The 18,909-nt window shown below is 41.9% G+C and overlaps 1 protein-coding gene across 1 annotated transcript in view; it reads right to left on the bottom strand.

The window, feature by feature from the left end:
• preb (prolactin regulatory element binding) overlaps window positions 1–18,909 on the bottom strand; it is a 54,624-nt gene that overhangs the window by 21,286 nt on the left and 14,429 nt on the right. Inside the window, exon 3 of the mRNA XM_012857131.3 lies at window positions 3,447–3,642. Coding sequence (XP_012712585.1) covers window positions 3,447–3,642 — 196 coding nt within the window. The remainder of the gene's footprint in view (window positions 1–3,446; window positions 3,643–18,909) is intronic.

Below are 18,909 nucleotides of genomic sequence, written 5' to 3'. Positions count from 1 at the left end.
CGTGCAAACTATGGGTGTGGCTCTTAAAATAATCTTAAGAAATATTTCAGCCGTGTGTGGTGTGTTAAGGCTGAGTTATACTCGCGTGTGTGGGCTGCCGTACCAGTCTGTGCGCACCACGCATGAGCCATAGAAGCACTGTAGACGTTTATACTCAACATGGACGTGGTTGCAGTACTTGCGAAAAACCCATGGGGGCAGTGCTCAACATAACAAGCGGAAATGCAGTAAAAAGAGAAGAAATAGTTACGTCACACTTCCAAAATGGCTGCGCGCAGTATTGTATATTCAAAAAGAATATTGGCTTAGAAGACTAGTAGGTGTGTTTATGGCAGATACACAGAAATAAAGGGTGGGCTAGAGAGGTAGAAGAACACATTATTTTTACACACTGCACGCAGAAAGACGTGAAGATGGAGAAAACAACCTGTCTGTGAAGCCCATATGGATATTTTTTTAAGTAAAGGATAAAAAAAATGTTCCTTTACTAAATAAAAGCTGAATGTTCTACATACTGTGGGTAGCTGTTTTAGACTTTATTTACGCAACAGGTGATGGAAACAGAAACCAAAATCTTTGTACCCACAGGCTTGGTGAATAAGCTCACCTTTGAAAATACGACAATAATTTCAGTATGCTATTTTCAGTCACAGAATAAGCAGTAACAACATAAGATTTAACAAAACTGTGCTGATTTAAACTTCTTGGCCATTTGTTTGGCAAACCTTTGAATGAGACTTGCGTGCCTCATTCAAAATGGTGGAGGTGAGAGATCTTGTAGCTCGCAGTGCCCGCACTAGGGGGTGGAAACAGCATGACTGCGTCACTTTTTGCCGCGTGCACCTTAGCACCCTGTTCAATGTGGCGAGTATAAACCTAGCCTAAAGAGTGAACTGGTCTGCTTGGTGGAACTCAAGTGTTGGACTGTCTTGCCCCGACATCCTAGAAAGTGGGGGATTCCCCGAGGATAAACGAGCATGTGACGTGTAGTCAATCAGAAAACGTGGTGAGAGGAACCCAGAGAGAGGGGGAAAAAAACAGCTTACCACCATATCATAGTGCAACAAACAAAGAGCCCCCCGTTTGCGAAGTCTCCACTCTTTTAATCAACGCCTTTTCTTTTTATGTCTGCTCTGTTAAAATTAGTCACAAACTATCGCCATTGCTCTTCCTCATCATCCATGTTTATTCACTCTGAACTCACCTTTGACCTTAGGAGCTTTCGTAAGATTTCCTGTCTGATATCTGAACGATCCTGAGTAGACAGTTCTGGTGTGGTGTGTTATGCTTGCGGTCTGACCGGACACCACACACAGTATGAGCAAACCTGTTTTATCAACAATTTTTTTTATCATTACATGCTGTCTCTCTTATTCTTTAGAAATCGCACAGCTATTTTAAAATTTTTATTTTATCTTATTTATATAGACATATTTAAGCATTATTATTTTACTATCATAATTTTCTTTATATAATTGTTATTAGACATCAGTGAAACAATTTGGGAAAGAGACATCTTTGGTATAAATAAAGTTCAGTATAAACGGTAAAATTTACCATTTCAGTATAGACTGGTACCAGTTAGAGAAAGAAGTAAATCACCTTTCCCGGCGACAGTCAGACATAAATCAAAATGTTTTTGAAAATGAACCACGACTCAAGAAGGAGAAAGGAGAGAAACTTTGGTAAAAATGGGCTAATTTTATTGCCAAAGGTGGGTAACAGTTATTTTTGAGATTTCATATCATTCGGACAAACACCTGGAAGCTTTCCTCTGTATTTACTTTTTTTTGTGTGACTCCATACAGTTAAATGTCTGTAAAACTGTAATGGTTATCAGTATGAATGCCTGTTACCTGCCCTAGCCCTCATATTCAATTGTGTGTACCTGTATGTTTAAAAACAAATAAAAATAAAAGTATAAAAAAAAGAAGAAAACTAATACAACCTTTTAAGAAGGAAATATATACCTCGTACCACTGTTTGATTTAATTCTTTCTTAAAGTTCTTTGTCTTACCTTTCGCTGAATTATATTTGAATTCATGTTAAATAATGTCTGCTTTGATTACCAACACTAAAATCTGTGATCAACTCTGTAATAAATACATTCAAAAATGTATGTAAGACATCCTGGATCACAATCACAAATTTAAACCTTAATCAGACCATATGATTGGCAGCAGCCCAACAAACTATGTTAGGATGCTGTTCATGGACTTCAGCTCAGCATTCAACACCATGCTACCAGACATGTTAGCTCTGAAGCTCCACAGCATGGGACTATCCACACCTCTCAGCTCCTGGATCAGTGACTTCATCACCAGGTGGTGAGGATAGGGAAACGCACAACTGCTCAACCACTGGGTTGTATCCTTAGCCCAGCTCTCTTCACCCTGTTCACCCAGGACTGTTCTGCCATCTCCCCCACAAACACAGTGGTGAAGTTAGCAGAGTACACCACTGTAGTGGGTCTCATCTTCAACAATGAGGAGTCCCACTACAGAGATGAGGTCAGCATTTTCACACAGTGGTGCTCCAGGAACAACCTGATCCTGAACAAGTAAGACCAAGGAGGTAATGATAGACTACAGGAGGTCCAGGAGGACTGAACACGCTCCTCTCTACAGGGGGAGGTGGTGGAGCATTAGATTCCTGGGCATTCACATCTCCTCTGACCTCTCTTGAACTGCAAACCCTCCCACCTGGCCAACAACGGCTCATCTTCCTCAGGAAACTGAAAAGGACTGGATCTTACACTAAACTGCTAAAGAACTATAGAGCTACCATAGAGAGTGTTTTATGTATCAGCATAACTATGGTACGGGAGCTGCACAGTACAGGAGAGGAAGGACCTACCATGGGTGGTGAGGACAGTGCTGGGGATTGTGGGACGCCGTCTGCAGGACCTAGACTCAACTTATGCAGAATGAGTCCATAGAAGGGCCAGACGCATCTCAACTGATCCCACCCACCCAGGCAATGTACTGTTTGCCCCTCTCCCATCAGGTAAATGCTTTAGAAGCCTTAAAGCCATAACAAATAAACTTAGAAACAGCTTCTTCCCAAGAGCTGTGAGGGCAATCGCCCCCTGATGGGAGACTGCAGTCCAACGCTTTAAATCACCCCAATGTTACTAGCCCATCATACGTTACAATCACCTTAATGTTATTGCCTACTTGCACACTATCATCTCAGAATATCTAAATGCATATTGCTGTAAACGAAGCTTCAATTCATCATTGTTCAATAAGCACCCTACTATCTCATTATCTGTTATCTGTGACTCTCCTGAACGCTAAGAAAAGAAATGTAACCCTTGTTCATTGCCTGTTTGTCAGTTTTTTTGTCTCATTATGCGTTGTGAGAAAACACAATTTAGTTAGAAGTTTGTTTTAGCACTTTTCAAAACAACAAGTAATCTTAAGATAGTTATAGTAAGCCTTACCATGTTTATGAGCAGCTTTTTCTTCTTTCTGCTGGCAGAGTTTAAATTTCATGAGGCTACATGTGCCATCCTGTCCAGCAGCAATCACACCATCACCCACAGCCATGTTCATTGTGGCACGTTTCTCTGTATCATGAGAGTGAAGAAGACTGGTGCTGTACTGATTTTTTCCAATCAACTGTAGATCCAGGAAATGCTGAAAGACAAAATTTTGTTCCTGATAAAAACACTGAATCTCACTCTTTCTGTCAGTAGGTATCCACGTAAGTTTTCCCCAATATTGTACATTTAATTACAATTATTGTTCAGTATCAACATGTTCATTAGCAGTACAGCCTTAGGTAAACAAATGTATTGATAAAATGGACTGAACTTACAGTCGTTTTCTGATCTTGGCATTCAAAGCACGTCTTACACAATCCACTTATTCCTGCTCAGATTAATGTTAATATAGTAGAGGAGATTGGGGACAGTTGCAATGTGAGTTAGTTGTAACACTTCTAATTTCTAAAATCAGGATTAAATTATAAATCATGTAATTCATTCTCCATATATTCAATTTAGCTCTATGGAGGACCAAGTCTTCCATATCTAAAAATAAATACAGAAATAAATAAATGCTCAATAAATAAATAAGCATACAATTAATTGCCACCAAATTAATAAATGTAGGTAGAAATTAAATTATACAGTGAGACATAAATGTATATATCTCTTTTAATTAGCTTATTCTTTTATTCGCCTTTGTAATAATTACCTTATTTATTTATTGTGCGTTATAATCTTCAACTTTATTTATTAATTACTTATATTTTTTAAGTATTTATTTTTGTGCATGTTATAATATTTTTGTCTGTTTTATTCTTCCTTTGTATTTTTTTACCCTATATATTTCTGTGATGCTATTTATTTCTGCCTGTCGTTTTTACATTTCTGCCTGTCCTTTTTACATTTCTGTATGCATTTCTGCCTCATTATGCAAATGAGGAGGGGCTGTGTCTTAAGGGCTCAACTTCTTCCCATTGGTTGGTTAGCATTTTACTGCGTCGGTCAAATCTACATGGCTTTTCCCCGCACTAAAGCTTAAGTAATGTCAAACTCAGCAGTCAGACGTTCAGTGGCCGACCTCTTAAGGAAAGCTGCTAATAGACTGGAAGAATTAGAATGCTGTACATTTGGGATCTGAATGTTTTTCTGTGGTTTCAGATTCGGTTTTTCCAGATCAGTAACTCATCGGCGGATGATTTCTTCTACAAAACAGACACCTCTCTGCAACCACAGCAAGGCAGACACTGAGCTACAACCATAGTTTCCTCAAAACGAGTCTCCCATCGCGCTGGGTGAATTACATTGGACCCTATGCAGAGCTCGCTTGATAAGAAAATACTGTAGTTGATTATAAAAGTCCCGTTGACTCCACGGAGTCAACAGGATCTAGCTCATGGTTGATCCGGTTGAGGGGCTCCGATTTCGGCCAGCGTCTCTCAGCTGCTCCCTCCTCCCACACGCGTGGTGCATTTAGGGACCGCCAAAAAACCTTTGAATCAAGCACTCTTGAGAAACAAAAATCAATAAATTCCGTATTTTGTGACCACCTATGACAAAACTAATATAAAATCATGCCACTAAATAACATCTGTAAGGCACCCTTGTTTTTATTCCATTTTAAGCTATTTTCAATTTTTAAGATTTATTCAAAGACAATAGTTGGCTGAAGTAGTAGAACAATTTCACAAAGAATTTGAGTGAGTGGGTCACATGACCTGGAAGCTATTGAAGAAAAGTCCAAATTTTTGTCTTGAAAATTGAAAATAGCTTAAAAATTAATAAAAACAAGTGTGTCTTACAGATTTTTATCTATTGGCATCGATTTATATTACTTTATCTTAGCTGGTCACAAGATAATACATTTATTGATTTTTATTTCTCAAGAGAGCTTGGTTCAAAAGTTTTTTGACGGTCCCTAAATGCACCACCGCGTGTGGGAGGAGGGAGCAGCTGAGAGATGCTGGCCGAAATCGGAGTCCCTCAACCGGATTAACCATGAGCTAGATCCCGCTGACTGCGCGGAGCTGTAATGTCCAATATCCAAATTCAAACCAACTTCACTGCGGTGCTGGATCATGCGTAAAGACGCAGCGTGAACCCCAAGTGTTGCAGCTGAGGGGGAAATGTTGGATCGGCTTGATGAAACTCCGCCTCCTTCACAAATTAGACCAACATGGATAGAATAATGATAATATGTAGTGCTTTTTATTGCCTGGATGTGAATCTGATAATTCATATTGTGCCTTTGATAATCAACTACAGTATTTTCTTATCAAGCGAGCTCTGCATAGGGTCCAATGTAATTCACCCAGCGCGATGGGAGACTCGTTTTGAGGAAACTACGGTTATAGCTCAGTGTCTGCCTTGCTGTGGTTGCAGAGAGGTGTCTGTTTTGTAGAAGAAATCATCCGCCGATGAGTTACTGATCTGGAAAAACCGAATCTGAAACCACAGAAAAACATTCAAATCCCAAATGTACAGCGTTCTAATTCTTCCAGTCTATTAGCAGCTTTCCTTAAGAGGTCGGACACTGAACGTCTGACTGATGAGTTTGACATTACTTAAGCTTTAGTGCGGGGAAAAGCCATGTAGATTTGACCGAAGCAGTAAAATGCTAACCAACCAATGGGAAGAAGTTGAGCCCTTAAGACACAGCCCCTCCTCATTTGCATAATGAGGCAGAAATGCATACAGAAATGTAAAAAGGACAGGCAGAAATGTAAAAGCGACAGGCAGAAATAAATAGCATCACAGAAATATATAGGGTAAAAAAATACAAAGGAAGAATAAAACAGACAAAAATATTATAACATGCACAAAAATAAATACTTAAAAAAATAAGTAATTAATAAATAAAGTTGAAGATTATAACGCACAATAAATAAATAAGGTAATTATTACAAAGGCGAATAAAAGAATAAGCTAATTAAAAGAGATATATACATTTATGTCTCACTGTATAATTTAATTTCTACCTACATTTATTAATTTGGTGGCAATTAATTGTATGCTTATTTATTTATTGAGCATTTATTTATTTCTGTATTTATTTTTAGATCTGGAAGACTTGGTCCTCCATATAGCTCTACCATCACATGTGTAAAAGCAGCCCATAGTGGCAGACCCAGGCAACTGAATCTGTTAAACTCAGCAGAATGGCTAAAACGAGCCGACAGAGAAACAGTTTCTACCTCCAGGCTGTCTCTGATGAACACCTTACAGTCAAGGTAGTGTTAGAAATTATGAAATTACAGAGACTGGACTGCAAAGTCAGTTACCATGGAAATTCAAGATAGAAGACAGACTCTGGAGGCACAGAGTCTGACATACTTAGATGGGACAGAATGACTGATTAGAGGAAGATGTGTCAGCTAGGACAACCCTGCATTATAGCATAATACAATCCACCAATGTGATGAACGGAATACTGATTTCATACTGTGCATGACCCTGAATGGGTGTACACAATTTACACACTTAATATCTGTGGGAGGAATGAACGGGGCTCTCTCTGGCATCCAGGAATTTGCCCGTTCCGTTGTTGTGTATGAGAGTCCAGTACTGAAGCTGTAAACATTCCTCTGCCTTTTAGACTAAATATGGTAAAATATAGTTTCGGTTTCAAGAGTCTTTTTATTACTACAGAAGTCTACAATAGAAACACCACATTATTCAGAAAAAGAACCTGGGGTGACCACATGTGCGCGCACGCACGCACGCACACACACAATCCAATCTGAAGGACAAACCAAATCAAGTTCATATTTCAATGATGTGACCTCCCTGCACTGATGCCTGATGTAGACTATTTAAAATAGTCAATCATCCAAAAGGGTTGATGGCAAAAGATGTGAAATTACTAAATTTAGAAAAGCACAGTGCTCATGCTCCACGGCCATTTTAAAGGCGGACAAACGTTGAGCGGTAAAGCTTGTATAGTTTACTCGTCTAATAGTAAACAGACCTGTTGTGAATATTGCCTCAACAGACATATTATGGTAACAACAAAACACTGTGGTGTTGCTATCCACCAGAGTGATTTGCGATATGATTGTAAGGGAGTTTTTTGTAATTAAAATTTCCAAAGGGCTTTACTGTGGAAAATGTGACCACAGACAACAGTACGTGCGCTCTACAGTTCATCAGTGGTAAGGGGGCAATTTCCAGACCCAATATGCACTACGATAACTGTGCAGGTATTTATTTGGCTTTTTCTCAGTGGAATGAAAAAAAATCATCATACAATCCATGACATCCCTCATTACCTCATTATCTAACGCTCCTGGCTCCTCTGCCCTCTTTCCGTTGGAAGAGTCCAAACTTAAATTTGTTTGGATTTCGTTCTAGGATAAAAGGGTTTATTAAACATTACCCTATCAGAGTCCAGCCGAGCCTTTATTGCTAATCCTATCCCATGATTGTCAGGGTTTAGTTTTGATCTGGCTTTTGTTTACAATTAATTTTCAGTTCTTCGTCTTTGTCAGGGTTTAGTTATATCTGGTTTTATTTACTGTTAGTTTTCTGTTCCTCCTTCCCCTCTCACTCATCTTACCCTTCACTCCCTCTGCAGTCAGTCACACCTGTTGGTCATTAATTAGTCAGACTCACTCCACCTGACAGCCTCCCTACATAAGCCTCCCTCTGTCTTCACTTCCTTGCCGGTTCGTCATCAGACTCCACTCACTCCTCGCCAGTCTACCTGGTTTGCTTCTGCTAGTTGTTTGTTTCCTGCCTCGGTTTACCCCTGTTTAGTCTCTGCCTGCTGCTGGATGTTACCTGTTCTCACCTCTAAACTTCAGGTGGAGCTGCTAATCCTGCTGTGGTTCTGGCCTGCAAGTATTCACCCAGCCGTGCTGCTAATCCTGCTGTGGTTCTGGCCTGCAAGTATTCACCCAGCCATGCTGCTATCCTGCTTTAGTTCTGGCCTGCAAGTATTCACCCAGCTGTGCTGCTAATCCTGCTGTCGTTCTGGCCTGCAAGTATTCACCTAGCTGTGCTATGGATCCTGCTGTGACTCTGGCCTGCAATTATTCACTCTCCCGTGCTGCGGATCCTGCTGTGACTCTGGCCTCCAAGTGCTCACTCTGCTGTGACTCTGGTCCTGCTTGCCAGCTCCTGCACACATCTACACCTCTGCTCCAGTCCAGTCCTGCCTCTCTGGTTTCACCTGCCATTATCCATCTACCTTTCAATAAACTCTCAATTTTAGCTCTGTGTGTGTGTGCTCTGTCCGGGTTCATCCAAAGACAAATCATGACAATGATTCATTGCAGGTTGAACAGAAATTGTAGCAATGGTGGAAGGGAGTGAAAAGCTGTGAATAAAGTTGGATTTATTACGCCTTTTGTGACATAAAAGTAACTTTTACAACGTTTTTAGGCAAGAGCTTAAAAACGGAACCTTTGGAGCTGCTGATGGGAGGTAACCATAGAGAGAAGTTGACCTTTATGATTATTGACTCCCCACAGGTCCCCATAATCTTGGGTGCTACTTGGCTCAGGAAACACAATCCCGAAATAGACTGCCGACGGGTCGAAGTGATGGGGTGGGCTCCCTCCTGTTCCGCATCCTGCCTGCTTTCAGCTCAGCCTCTCCAGACGTGGAGACGGCGTGGAGGATTACCCAGACCTTTCGAAGGTTCCCCCTGAGTATCATGATCTAAGGGAGATTTTTAACAAGTCAAAGGCCACGAGCCTTCCTCCTCACCGTCATTTTGACTGTGCTATCAACCTGGTACCTGGGACTACCTCCTCTAGGGGTCGCCTATACTCCCTGTCTGCCCCTGAATCTCAGGCCATGCATAATTTATATTGCTGAGTCTCTTAGAGCAGGCATAATTCGACCTTCTTCCTCTCCTGCTGGCGCAGGGTTTTTCTTTGTGGGGAAGAAGGATGGCTCACTCCGACCTTGCATCAACTACAGAGGATTCAATGATATTTCAGTTAAGAACCGATACCCAATCCCTCTAATGAACACGGCTTTTGGCCAGATACAGGGTGCCAAGGTGTTCAATAGGCTGGACTTGCGTAATGCTTACCACCTGGTCCGTATCAAGTAAGGTGATGAGTGGGAGACCGCGTTCAACACTCCCACAGGCCACTACGAATATTTGGTTATGCCGTTCAGGCTCACCAATGCCCCAGCCGTGTTCCAAAACCTGGTCAATGAGGTTCTCAGAGACATGATTGGACGATTTGTATTTGTTTACTTGGATGACATCCTGATTTACTCTGCAAACCTCACCATTCATAGAGAACATGTCCGTTCCGTCCTGCTTCGTCTCTTACAGAACCAGCTTCATGTCAAAGCGGAGAAGTGCACTACCTTTCTTGGTTTCAAGCTGGCTCCTGGTAAGATGTCTATGGACCCTGCCAAGGTCCAAGCTGTCATTGAGTGGCCCACTCCGTCTGACAGAATGCAGCTCCAGAGATTTCTGGGGTTTTCTCATTTTTATCGGCGGTTCATCCGCAAGTACAGCCAGGTCGTTGCCCCACTCCATGCCCTGACATCTGGCAAAGTAAGGTTCACCTGGAATTAACAGGCAGCCAAGGCATTCAGACGCCATAAGGAACTTTTTACTACTGCTCCGGTCCTTGTCTCCCCCGACCTTGACAAGCAGTTAATTGTTGAGGTTGACGCCTCAAGTTCTGGCGTCATTGCCGTGCTCAGCCAGAAAGCCAGTGATGGTTGTGTTCACCCATGTGCCTTTTTTTCCAGGAAATTCTCCAGCTCCGAATGTAACTATGACGTTGGCAATCGGGAACTACTGGCAGTCAAATTGGCCCTGGAGGAATGGAGGCACTGGTTGGAGGGGTCAAAGCTCCCTTTCCTGGTGTGGACGGACCACCAGACCAGCCAAAGTCCGCTCCTCTCAGGCCCAGGCTAAGGCTGCCAACTGCTGCCGGGTCCCAGCCCCACAATACCAGCCAGGAGACAGAGTCTGGCTCTCAACTAAGGATCTTCCTCTTAAAGTCGAGAGCAGGAAGCTGGCACCTCGGTTTATCGGTCCCTTTCCCATCTTCAAGGTGGGGAACCCGGTGGCGGTCTGTCTCCGCCTGCTTAGAGCTATGAGGATCCACCCCACGTTTCACGTGTCCCGGGTCAAGCCTGTCAAAGCCTCAAGTTTTGTGCCTGCCTTCAGACCCCTGCCGCCCACCCGGCTTGTCGATGGTTCTCCTGCCTATACCGTGAGACGCGTCCTCAAGTCCAGAAGGTGGGGCAGGGGCATCCAATACCTGATCGACTGGGAGGGCTATGAACCAGAAGAATGTCAGTGGGTCCCATCCCAGTTCATCCTTGACAAGTCCTGATCAGGGAGTTTCATAGAGCCCATCCCGACCAGCCTAGGGCGTCTGGAATCTGCCCTTGAGGGGGGGGGGGGGGGGGGGGCTCTGTAATGATCTTGGCATTGGTGCTGGTCTGATGCAGAACTCAGCACACCTGCCCTGCTCCACCCTGCTTGCAATCATCCTCACAGGTTCCGACTGTTCTCAACATTATAAAGACAGCCAGCAGACCTGCCACCAGTGCCAGATCGTCAAGCCTATTGGTGAGAACTTTCCAGCCACTCTGATCACCTGCCGGTCTGATTGCTTGTTGCCCGACCTGCATCTGCCTTCTGTTTCTGAGCCTGCCCGAACCCCGATCAAGCCTACCAGAGACCTGCCTGCCTGGACCTGCTCTTTTGATTTTGGAACCTGCACGACCTGGATTGCCCATCTGAACCCCCTCAATCAGTCTGTGAGTACTGGATCCCTCCTAACTCCTGTAACTCTCTGAGCCTCCCAGTTAAACCCGGACTGGACCTGACTCTTGGATAACCCCTCTGTTCTACCGCTGGATCTGTGCCTCCCCGTTACCGGACCCGGACCGCCTCTGGACAAAACCCCCGGATTTCCCCGCATAGATTGTCTGCTGCTCTGTCGGCCGCTCAACGGCTTCTGCCCCTCCATTTACAAGCCGGCTCTCAGCACTCTGGTTCCCCTTCAATCAGGTTAGTGATCCAGCTCTTGTCACAGTTTCACGTCTACATTGCTGGTCACTAACCTATCTCTCTGCCTCCAGGGGTTTCAGCCGGAGCGTGAGCAACGCCCTGAGAGCCCGCGCTTGCCTTTGTTTAATAAAGATTTGAAACGTCACTGACCTGTTGTGGTTGAACCTTCGGTCTAGTTCCTGTACATTACAAAAGTTTAACATTAGGCTGATTAATGAATATAATAAAAGATGATAAAGCAACATTTTGGATAAAATAATATGTAAAGGGGAAAATAAAAACTGTGTGGGCCTGCATTTATTTACAAAGCAGAGAAGATAAGGGGATTAATCTTCGGGTTCCGTTTTTTAGCTTCACAGCTGTTTTGTGCTGTCTTGGTTGCTCGGCAACAAGAATAACGCTAAGGTAAGGGTGGGGACAGCCGGTGATGGCTGGACCATCCCAATTCATAAGCACTAGTGCGGCCTGCACAATAAAGAGATATGTTTGGTCAGGGCGACTGAGATGAGAAACCTGTTGTTGTGAAAGATGATGACTGGTTATAAATTGTAACAGGCTTTACCTCTTTGCGGTTACCTCTTTGCACTTTGTTTTTCGTATGACTGATAAAAACTTATCCACAGACCTGAGCAAACAAGAGGGAGCACGCATAGGAAGCAGGTCCGACACATACTGGAAGGTAAGGCAACAAACATATTAAAAATTATTTTAAAATCAATCCAAATGTGAGCCAGTAGCCAATGAATTACTGCTAAAACTGGAGAAATGAGCTTTCATTTTCTGGTACTGGTTAAAAGAAAAGAGCAGCATTTTGGACCAGCTGCAGTCAGGCCACTAGAGTTTTGTTAAGACCGGAGTAAAGTGCTGTGCAGGAATCCAAGCAAGTTGTAATTAAAGCAAAGATTAAAATCTTTAGTCAGCTGTCTCAGTTTGAAATAGCTGGACTGAACCATAGATTTTAACTGTGCATCAAAGTTAAGATTATTTTCAAGTCTTACACTCAGGTCTGTAGCAGTCAGAGTCAGGTCCTGACTTTAAAGTACTTCTTGATTCTGAGATCATACAAGTTGCTAAATGTTAGAAAGTTCACACATTATTATGACCTGAGGAAAAAAAAATAAATGATGAAAAAGTGGATTTATAAGGCTTTTTAGCTCAAGGCTCATAAAAAAAAGCTGGGTGACCGATGAAGTAATTCGTAGGCAAGCGTTGATCTGTTGACATGGTAACAAGATACATCCTGGTTGCAAACTCGCTTTCTCAAAGACAAATAGACGGATTAAACATGGCTAAAAAGTGTGTAGCTTATGGTTGGTCAAATACCAACAAGGATAATGTCTCTTTACACACATTTCCGAGCCCAAAAAGTCCCGGTGTGCGAAATTCAGCTCCCCTGTGAAAATCTGTTCCCCTCTGTGTCGGGAGCGCTGCAGGCAGAGAGGCGCTTCTGATCAGTTTCTCGGTAAAACAACTCAAACTAGAAAAATTTGCATTTCCTGCGAAAATGCACTGTGAATGCAGATAGCTGAATGATTGAGCAAAAGACGCAGAAGATCTTTGAAGAAGAGAAAAAATAGCTGAAAAGCATTGAAGTTGAAAAAGTTGAAGAATTTGAAAGAGTTGAAGAATTTGAACATGAAAGAACAATAGCTGAATGATTAGAAGAAGAAAAAACTGAGGGAAAGGCACCAAACATTTCCTAACTCATTCTAAACACTGAATCGTTTAACAAAGCAGAAGTAGAATTTCAAACTTGAATATACTGTAGCCATATGTGGGCCTGCATTTCTAGGGAGTATAAGGGGTTTCGCCCCCATTGAAAAGCATTGGATGTTTGACACCTCCTAACTTGGAGATGCTTTACGTGACGAGGCCCAAACTTATTGTGGAGCATTCTGTATAAAGGAGGTACAGACTCTGTAGAGCAGAAGTTTTTCCGAACTTCCTAGAGCTACTTCCGATTAGCAACATGCTAACCGTTAGCCGCTAACATGGTTGTGCTCAGGATCACCGGGTGATTGTACTCTGTGAGTTTGGTCCAAATCCTGTACTGGGAAGTGCCTCAAAAAGGGGTGCCAATACTTAATGTCACAAAACGTCACCAAAGTTCATGGGTCAGATCGGCCTCCTTTAGCAACTCAGCCTCACCACATCTGGGCCCAGAACTCAACATTTGACCAAAATGGCGTGTAGCGCCATTTCCCACAGGTGGGTGGTGCTGTATTGGCCAATTGGGTCGTGTCTGGGCATCATGCCAGGTCCTGTTGGAAGCAAAGGCCCAATAGGAAAGCATGTGAAATCCAAAATGGAACAGAAAACTGACACATGGCTGAAAGTCACTTGAAAATTTCAAAATGTCAAGAGGAAGTGACTGTGCGAATTTCAGATTCCTACATTAATTACAGCAACTGCGGCAAGCGTCGAAAGTTGCCATTCTATTTTAATGGAGCCTCTCCCTCTGGCCCTCAGAGTTCCGTCGTCATGGAAACTCACTGACACACCTGCAGCGGGCCAGTCTACAGAAGTGCAGACACTTTGCTCAAAATATGTCCCATTGGGTTATAATGGAGAACTTTGCCTCGCACAACGCTCCATATCTCCTGATCTATAAATGGTAGAGACGTAATTTTTTCTGCGTTTATTTCCTAACGGATAGGGGAAGAAGAAAAGCTATCGTTTTTTGCTGGAAAAATGTTTAATAAAGGCGTAAAAAATTATGATATAAAGGGGATTTTTAAGGAATTTCAAAAATCCTAAAAACGGTCCCAAACATATTGCTCTAGCTGAAAAAGTATAAGAGATACCAAAGTAATTCTTTCACTGTGAGTATCAGCAGGCTTTTGAGGACCAAGTTGCTCATTTTTATGTTTGTACAAAAATCGGTGTAGGCACAGCGACGATGTAAAAAAGTGGATCATGTGGAAAAATGCAGCTCTAAAGCATTTTCAGGATTTTGCACATTCGCTACTGCCGAACAAATTGTTCCTGCGGCAAAACCGTAACAGTTATCCAAAAAATTCCTTTTTGTGAGTGCCAGAAAGGTTGGGACATTCATATGTGAAAGTCTCATGCCTGTACATTAAAGGGTTTAGGAGTAGCGACGATGCGAAAACGTGTGATGTTTTGGATTTTCAGATGTCATTTTTCAAAACCGCTCCATAGGAAATGAATGGGGGAGGTTTCGGGTTTGTGTCGCTCTGAGGTGATTTGCGAAAAATCTATAAATGCTACACCAATGAGGGTTACATTTCCTGAATCCAGACAAAAATTCCTACGTTTTGATGTATAATTTATGTGGATAGGTTGGAAATTGAGCGAGTGAGAAGAAGTTGTTCGGAGTAGAAGAATTAGTTGAACTTCTAGAGTGCGCACTCTACGAACTGCCACTTGACGACCATAGCAACGCATGTTATTTGCTGAATTTCTTGAAAAGCCAAAATTATTTTAAGGATGTACTATATGAAAATGGTAAAAGATATGAAAAAACTGAAATACACCACAATAGCTGAAAGATATCACTACATTTTAAAAGTTGAATGGTGTTTCTCTGGGCTGCACAGTGGCGCAGTGGGTAGCGCCGTTGCCTTGCAGCAAGAAGGTCCTGGGTTCAAGTACACCCCTGGGTCTTTCTGCATGGAGTTTGCATGTTCTCCTTGTGCATGCGTGGGTTCTCTCTGGGTACTCCGGCTTCCTCCCACAGTCCAAAAACGTGACTGTTAGGCTAACTGGCTTCTCCAAATTGTCCTTAGGTGTGAGTGTGTGTGTGAATGGTTGTTTGTCCTGTCTGTCTCTGTGTTGCCCTGCGACAGACTGGCGACCTGTCCAGGGTGTACCCCGCCTCTCGCCCGGTGAACGCTGGAGATAGGCACCAGCAACCCCCGCGACCCCATGAGGGATTAAGCGGTTTAGAAAATGGATGGATGGATGGTGTTTCTAGCTAAAAGTAGGCTGAAGCAGTAAGCTGTCAAAAAGCAGCTGAAATGAGCGGAATTTTAGTGAATTACATTACTTTCCTATGGGAGAAAAAAAAGCTGAAAATTTGCAGGAAAAGCTGAATATTAAGTACAAAAAGATATAGCCATCGATTTCAGAAGAAGCTGAATAGTTTAAAAGTTGAATGGTTGAAATCGGAGAAAAACTGTAAAAGGAGAAGCAAATCAAACTTTAAACAGTAAAAAGGCGAAAGAGGATCTCAATAACTGAATGCCTACTGCATTCACAGTAATAATCATGTCAAGATTGTAACATTCAGTTTAATCGGCAGCTGTTTACAAAATTGTAAAATAAAAATAAATAAACGCTGTCTTCAGGCAGCTGAAATATCCACCGAGATCTGTCGTCACAGCAGCCTGCTGTGAAGCGACGTGTTCTCCACACTACCTCTCAGCACGGCGCTGCTACCCCGCAGAACCCTGAGGCGTGGTGGAGATAGACCCACAGCCCTTTCGGTTCGGAACCCCCATGCCCCCCGCGACAGATAAATGCGTGTCCGTTCTCAGAGCGCTCACGTCCGGATTATTAAGTAAAATTCCGGGAACACATAATGCTGAGATGAATGCTGTGGTTTCTGCTGAATGTACATATTTTTCTTTTATGTGCTGTTTTGGCGGATTTCAGCTGTCATAAACGATGCCAGGCAATCGAGCTTCAACGAGTTGTTTCCGTGTTTACATCTGAACCGTCAGCCATGACCGCGATTATGAGCACCGATTCCAATTATACACCAGCAAACCATTTTGTTTATCCTCCTAAAATGTTTTTGTCAGACTTACCCAAGTCGTAACAAACGCTTGCGCTGTCTTTCGTGTTAAAATCATCACTTTGTGAATCGCCATCTGAACTTGTTGTGGTGTACTTCATTGAACTCTATGTAGCGTAGCCTGGGCTACACCTACGGACTACGTCATCGTACCACGTGACCCAAATTGTGGATTTTCGGTCGCCAAGGGACAATTTTAAGTACTTAAAAAATCTCTTAACGGCGCAATCACGATCTTAATGCCACATTTTTTGAAAATATGGTCACTATTGCATGTATTTCCGAGTTGGTCGATCTCAGAATCAAGAAGTACTTTAAACCGGTTATGAAGCGTCCGTAAGTTTGACTTAACCTTACATGTATATATAGCAAAATATGAACAAATAAATATACCACCGAATTCTTTTTTTATATTTTTTTCACATTTAAGAGAAAATCGGAAAAGATTCTGATCACTTTTCAAGCGCCCTCCATTCCGGAAGTTGTGACGTCAGAACGTGAACGTTCATCTCAACATGGCGGATTACAGCGCTACAGGCGATAGCCAAAACGAGAAATCTGAAAGCAAAATTTCGACTTCAACCGAGCGATTCCTACCAGGTGACCATTCTGATGTATCGGAGGAAGAATATTTGTGTCTCAAGCCTCACACGTTCGACCCAGACATTTCAGATGAAGAGAAGGCAGCGGACAAACAACAGCGAGTCGGACAAGGAGTGGAGATTGCACGTCGGGAGATTGGATGAATGGTAGGACACGTTTTTTCTTTTAACTATGCAGTTCAAATATTTTTTCGTATGTTGACATCATTTTCTTTTAGGCACCATAGATATTTAATGGCTGAAATGCCAGTGTTGTGCGAAATTCAGTTCGCCTGTGAAAATCTAACCAACCCCCCTCCCTTTGTCGGGAGCGCACATTGCGGCTCCCGACAAAGGCGCTTATAATTGATTTTTCGGTAAAACAATGCATATAATCATATCACGGTTGTAACATTTAGTTTAATTGGCAGCTGTTTACAAAATTATAAAATAAAAATAAATAAACGAGGTCTTCTTGCGCTGTTTTGTGTTATTTGAAACGCCAAGATAATCGGTCTTTTTCCAACTTTTGTCACTTTTATTGAGCCGACATGACAAGCGAATTTCTCCACTGTGAGATCAATAAAGTCTATCTTATCTTAAATAAAGAGACGAGAACAAAATTTATCACTAAAATGAATGAGCATTTATTCACAACTAAAAATGAATTTATGCCATGGCCTAGTTAGGCCCAATGATGAGGTGCAACTTATCATAAAGAATCACTTGACAACAATTTATAAACAGTAATCGATACATATAATAATATTTAGCCTACCTACATACTAGTATAACAAAAGTTAAAAGATATCAAAAATATACACCGAGTAATATTGAGGCCTAAAGATTTCCTTAATGTAAATCCATTTCCAACTTACCATAAATGCATTAATAGTGAATTTAGCAAATCAGTTATGGTGTGTAATTCATATACAAATATACAATTAATCAATCTTATTTTTTAGGTGTTCCTGTTCTCACTGTCAATAATGGTTTCTGTGAGAGAGTGCATCTGTTGCCAGAAAATCGGCTTGGTTGTTGCTAAGATGGAAGAAGCCAGAGAGGAGATGGATGGAGAAATCCCTGACACAGACCATCCTGGCATGGAAGCAGTGTGTCTAAATGCTTGGACATTGCAGGTTGCTTGGTCCCAATAAAAGCATATAGCCTATAGACAATTTGTGAGATGGTGTTGGGACTATTTAGGCAAAGATACCAGGGCTGTGATACCCTCGTGTGCAGTCAGCTGTGTAAGGGCCCACTTCTTACCCCCACGACATGAAGATGATTTTACCTTTAGAAGTCACCTGTTGGCAGTTAAAAAAATACCAAGGCTGAAAGAATAAAATCTAAAACATGCATGTAAACAAAATTGTTGTGGTTATTATGTAATATAAGCAATTACTAATAAAATGATTTCATGGTCTTTTAGAAAATCGACTGAATGAGAGATTAATGGCATCATCTTTTGTTGGTTTCACAAATTAACTTGTCAGTGATCGGGGCTCTTGTGCTGCATCAACCTGCTTAGTTTTTATTTTATCCAGCTCTGCTAGCAGCATCTCGAAACAGTGGTCTACATAGTCTGAAACAAAAAGCAGCAGTGAGTAAAACATTTTTTTTGATTGCTGAGGTGCATTTACACACAAGTGGATAAACAGATACAGGAAAATAAAAGAGAACACACATGTAGACATAGATAAATGAAAATAAAAAGACAAAAGTGTGAAGCAACTAGTAAAGCAGTGGTGATTCCTGACAAAGATTATTTCAAAAAGAACATCTAATTATCTCAGTATATATGCAGTAGAATTATGTGCTATATTAGCTTGAGAATGGGTGGAGGGTACTAATATAAATAAAATAATTTGCAGTGATTATCTGCATTAAGTATTCAAAAGGGATGTACAAATCATCAAAATATATATTGAGGTTATGGCTGTTCATCATAGAATATGTGAACAAAATAAAAATGTAATATTATTTTGGACTCCTGCTCATGTAGGTATTTTGGGTAATGAAAGAGCAGATAGGTTGGCTAAGGATGCTATTAAAAAAGAATATATTGATATGCCAGTAAAG

Source organism: Fundulus heteroclitus, unplaced genomic scaffold (assembly GCF_011125445.2).
Source record: "Fundulus heteroclitus isolate FHET01 unplaced genomic scaffold, MU-UCD_Fhet_4.1 scaffold_61, whole genome shotgun sequence".
In the NCBI taxonomy this organism is placed as follows: Eukaryota; Metazoa; Chordata; class Actinopteri; order Cyprinodontiformes; family Fundulidae; genus Fundulus; species Fundulus heteroclitus.
The sequence above is the reverse complement of the archived record's forward strand: the minus strand, read 5'-3'. Positions and strand labels throughout refer to the sequence as shown.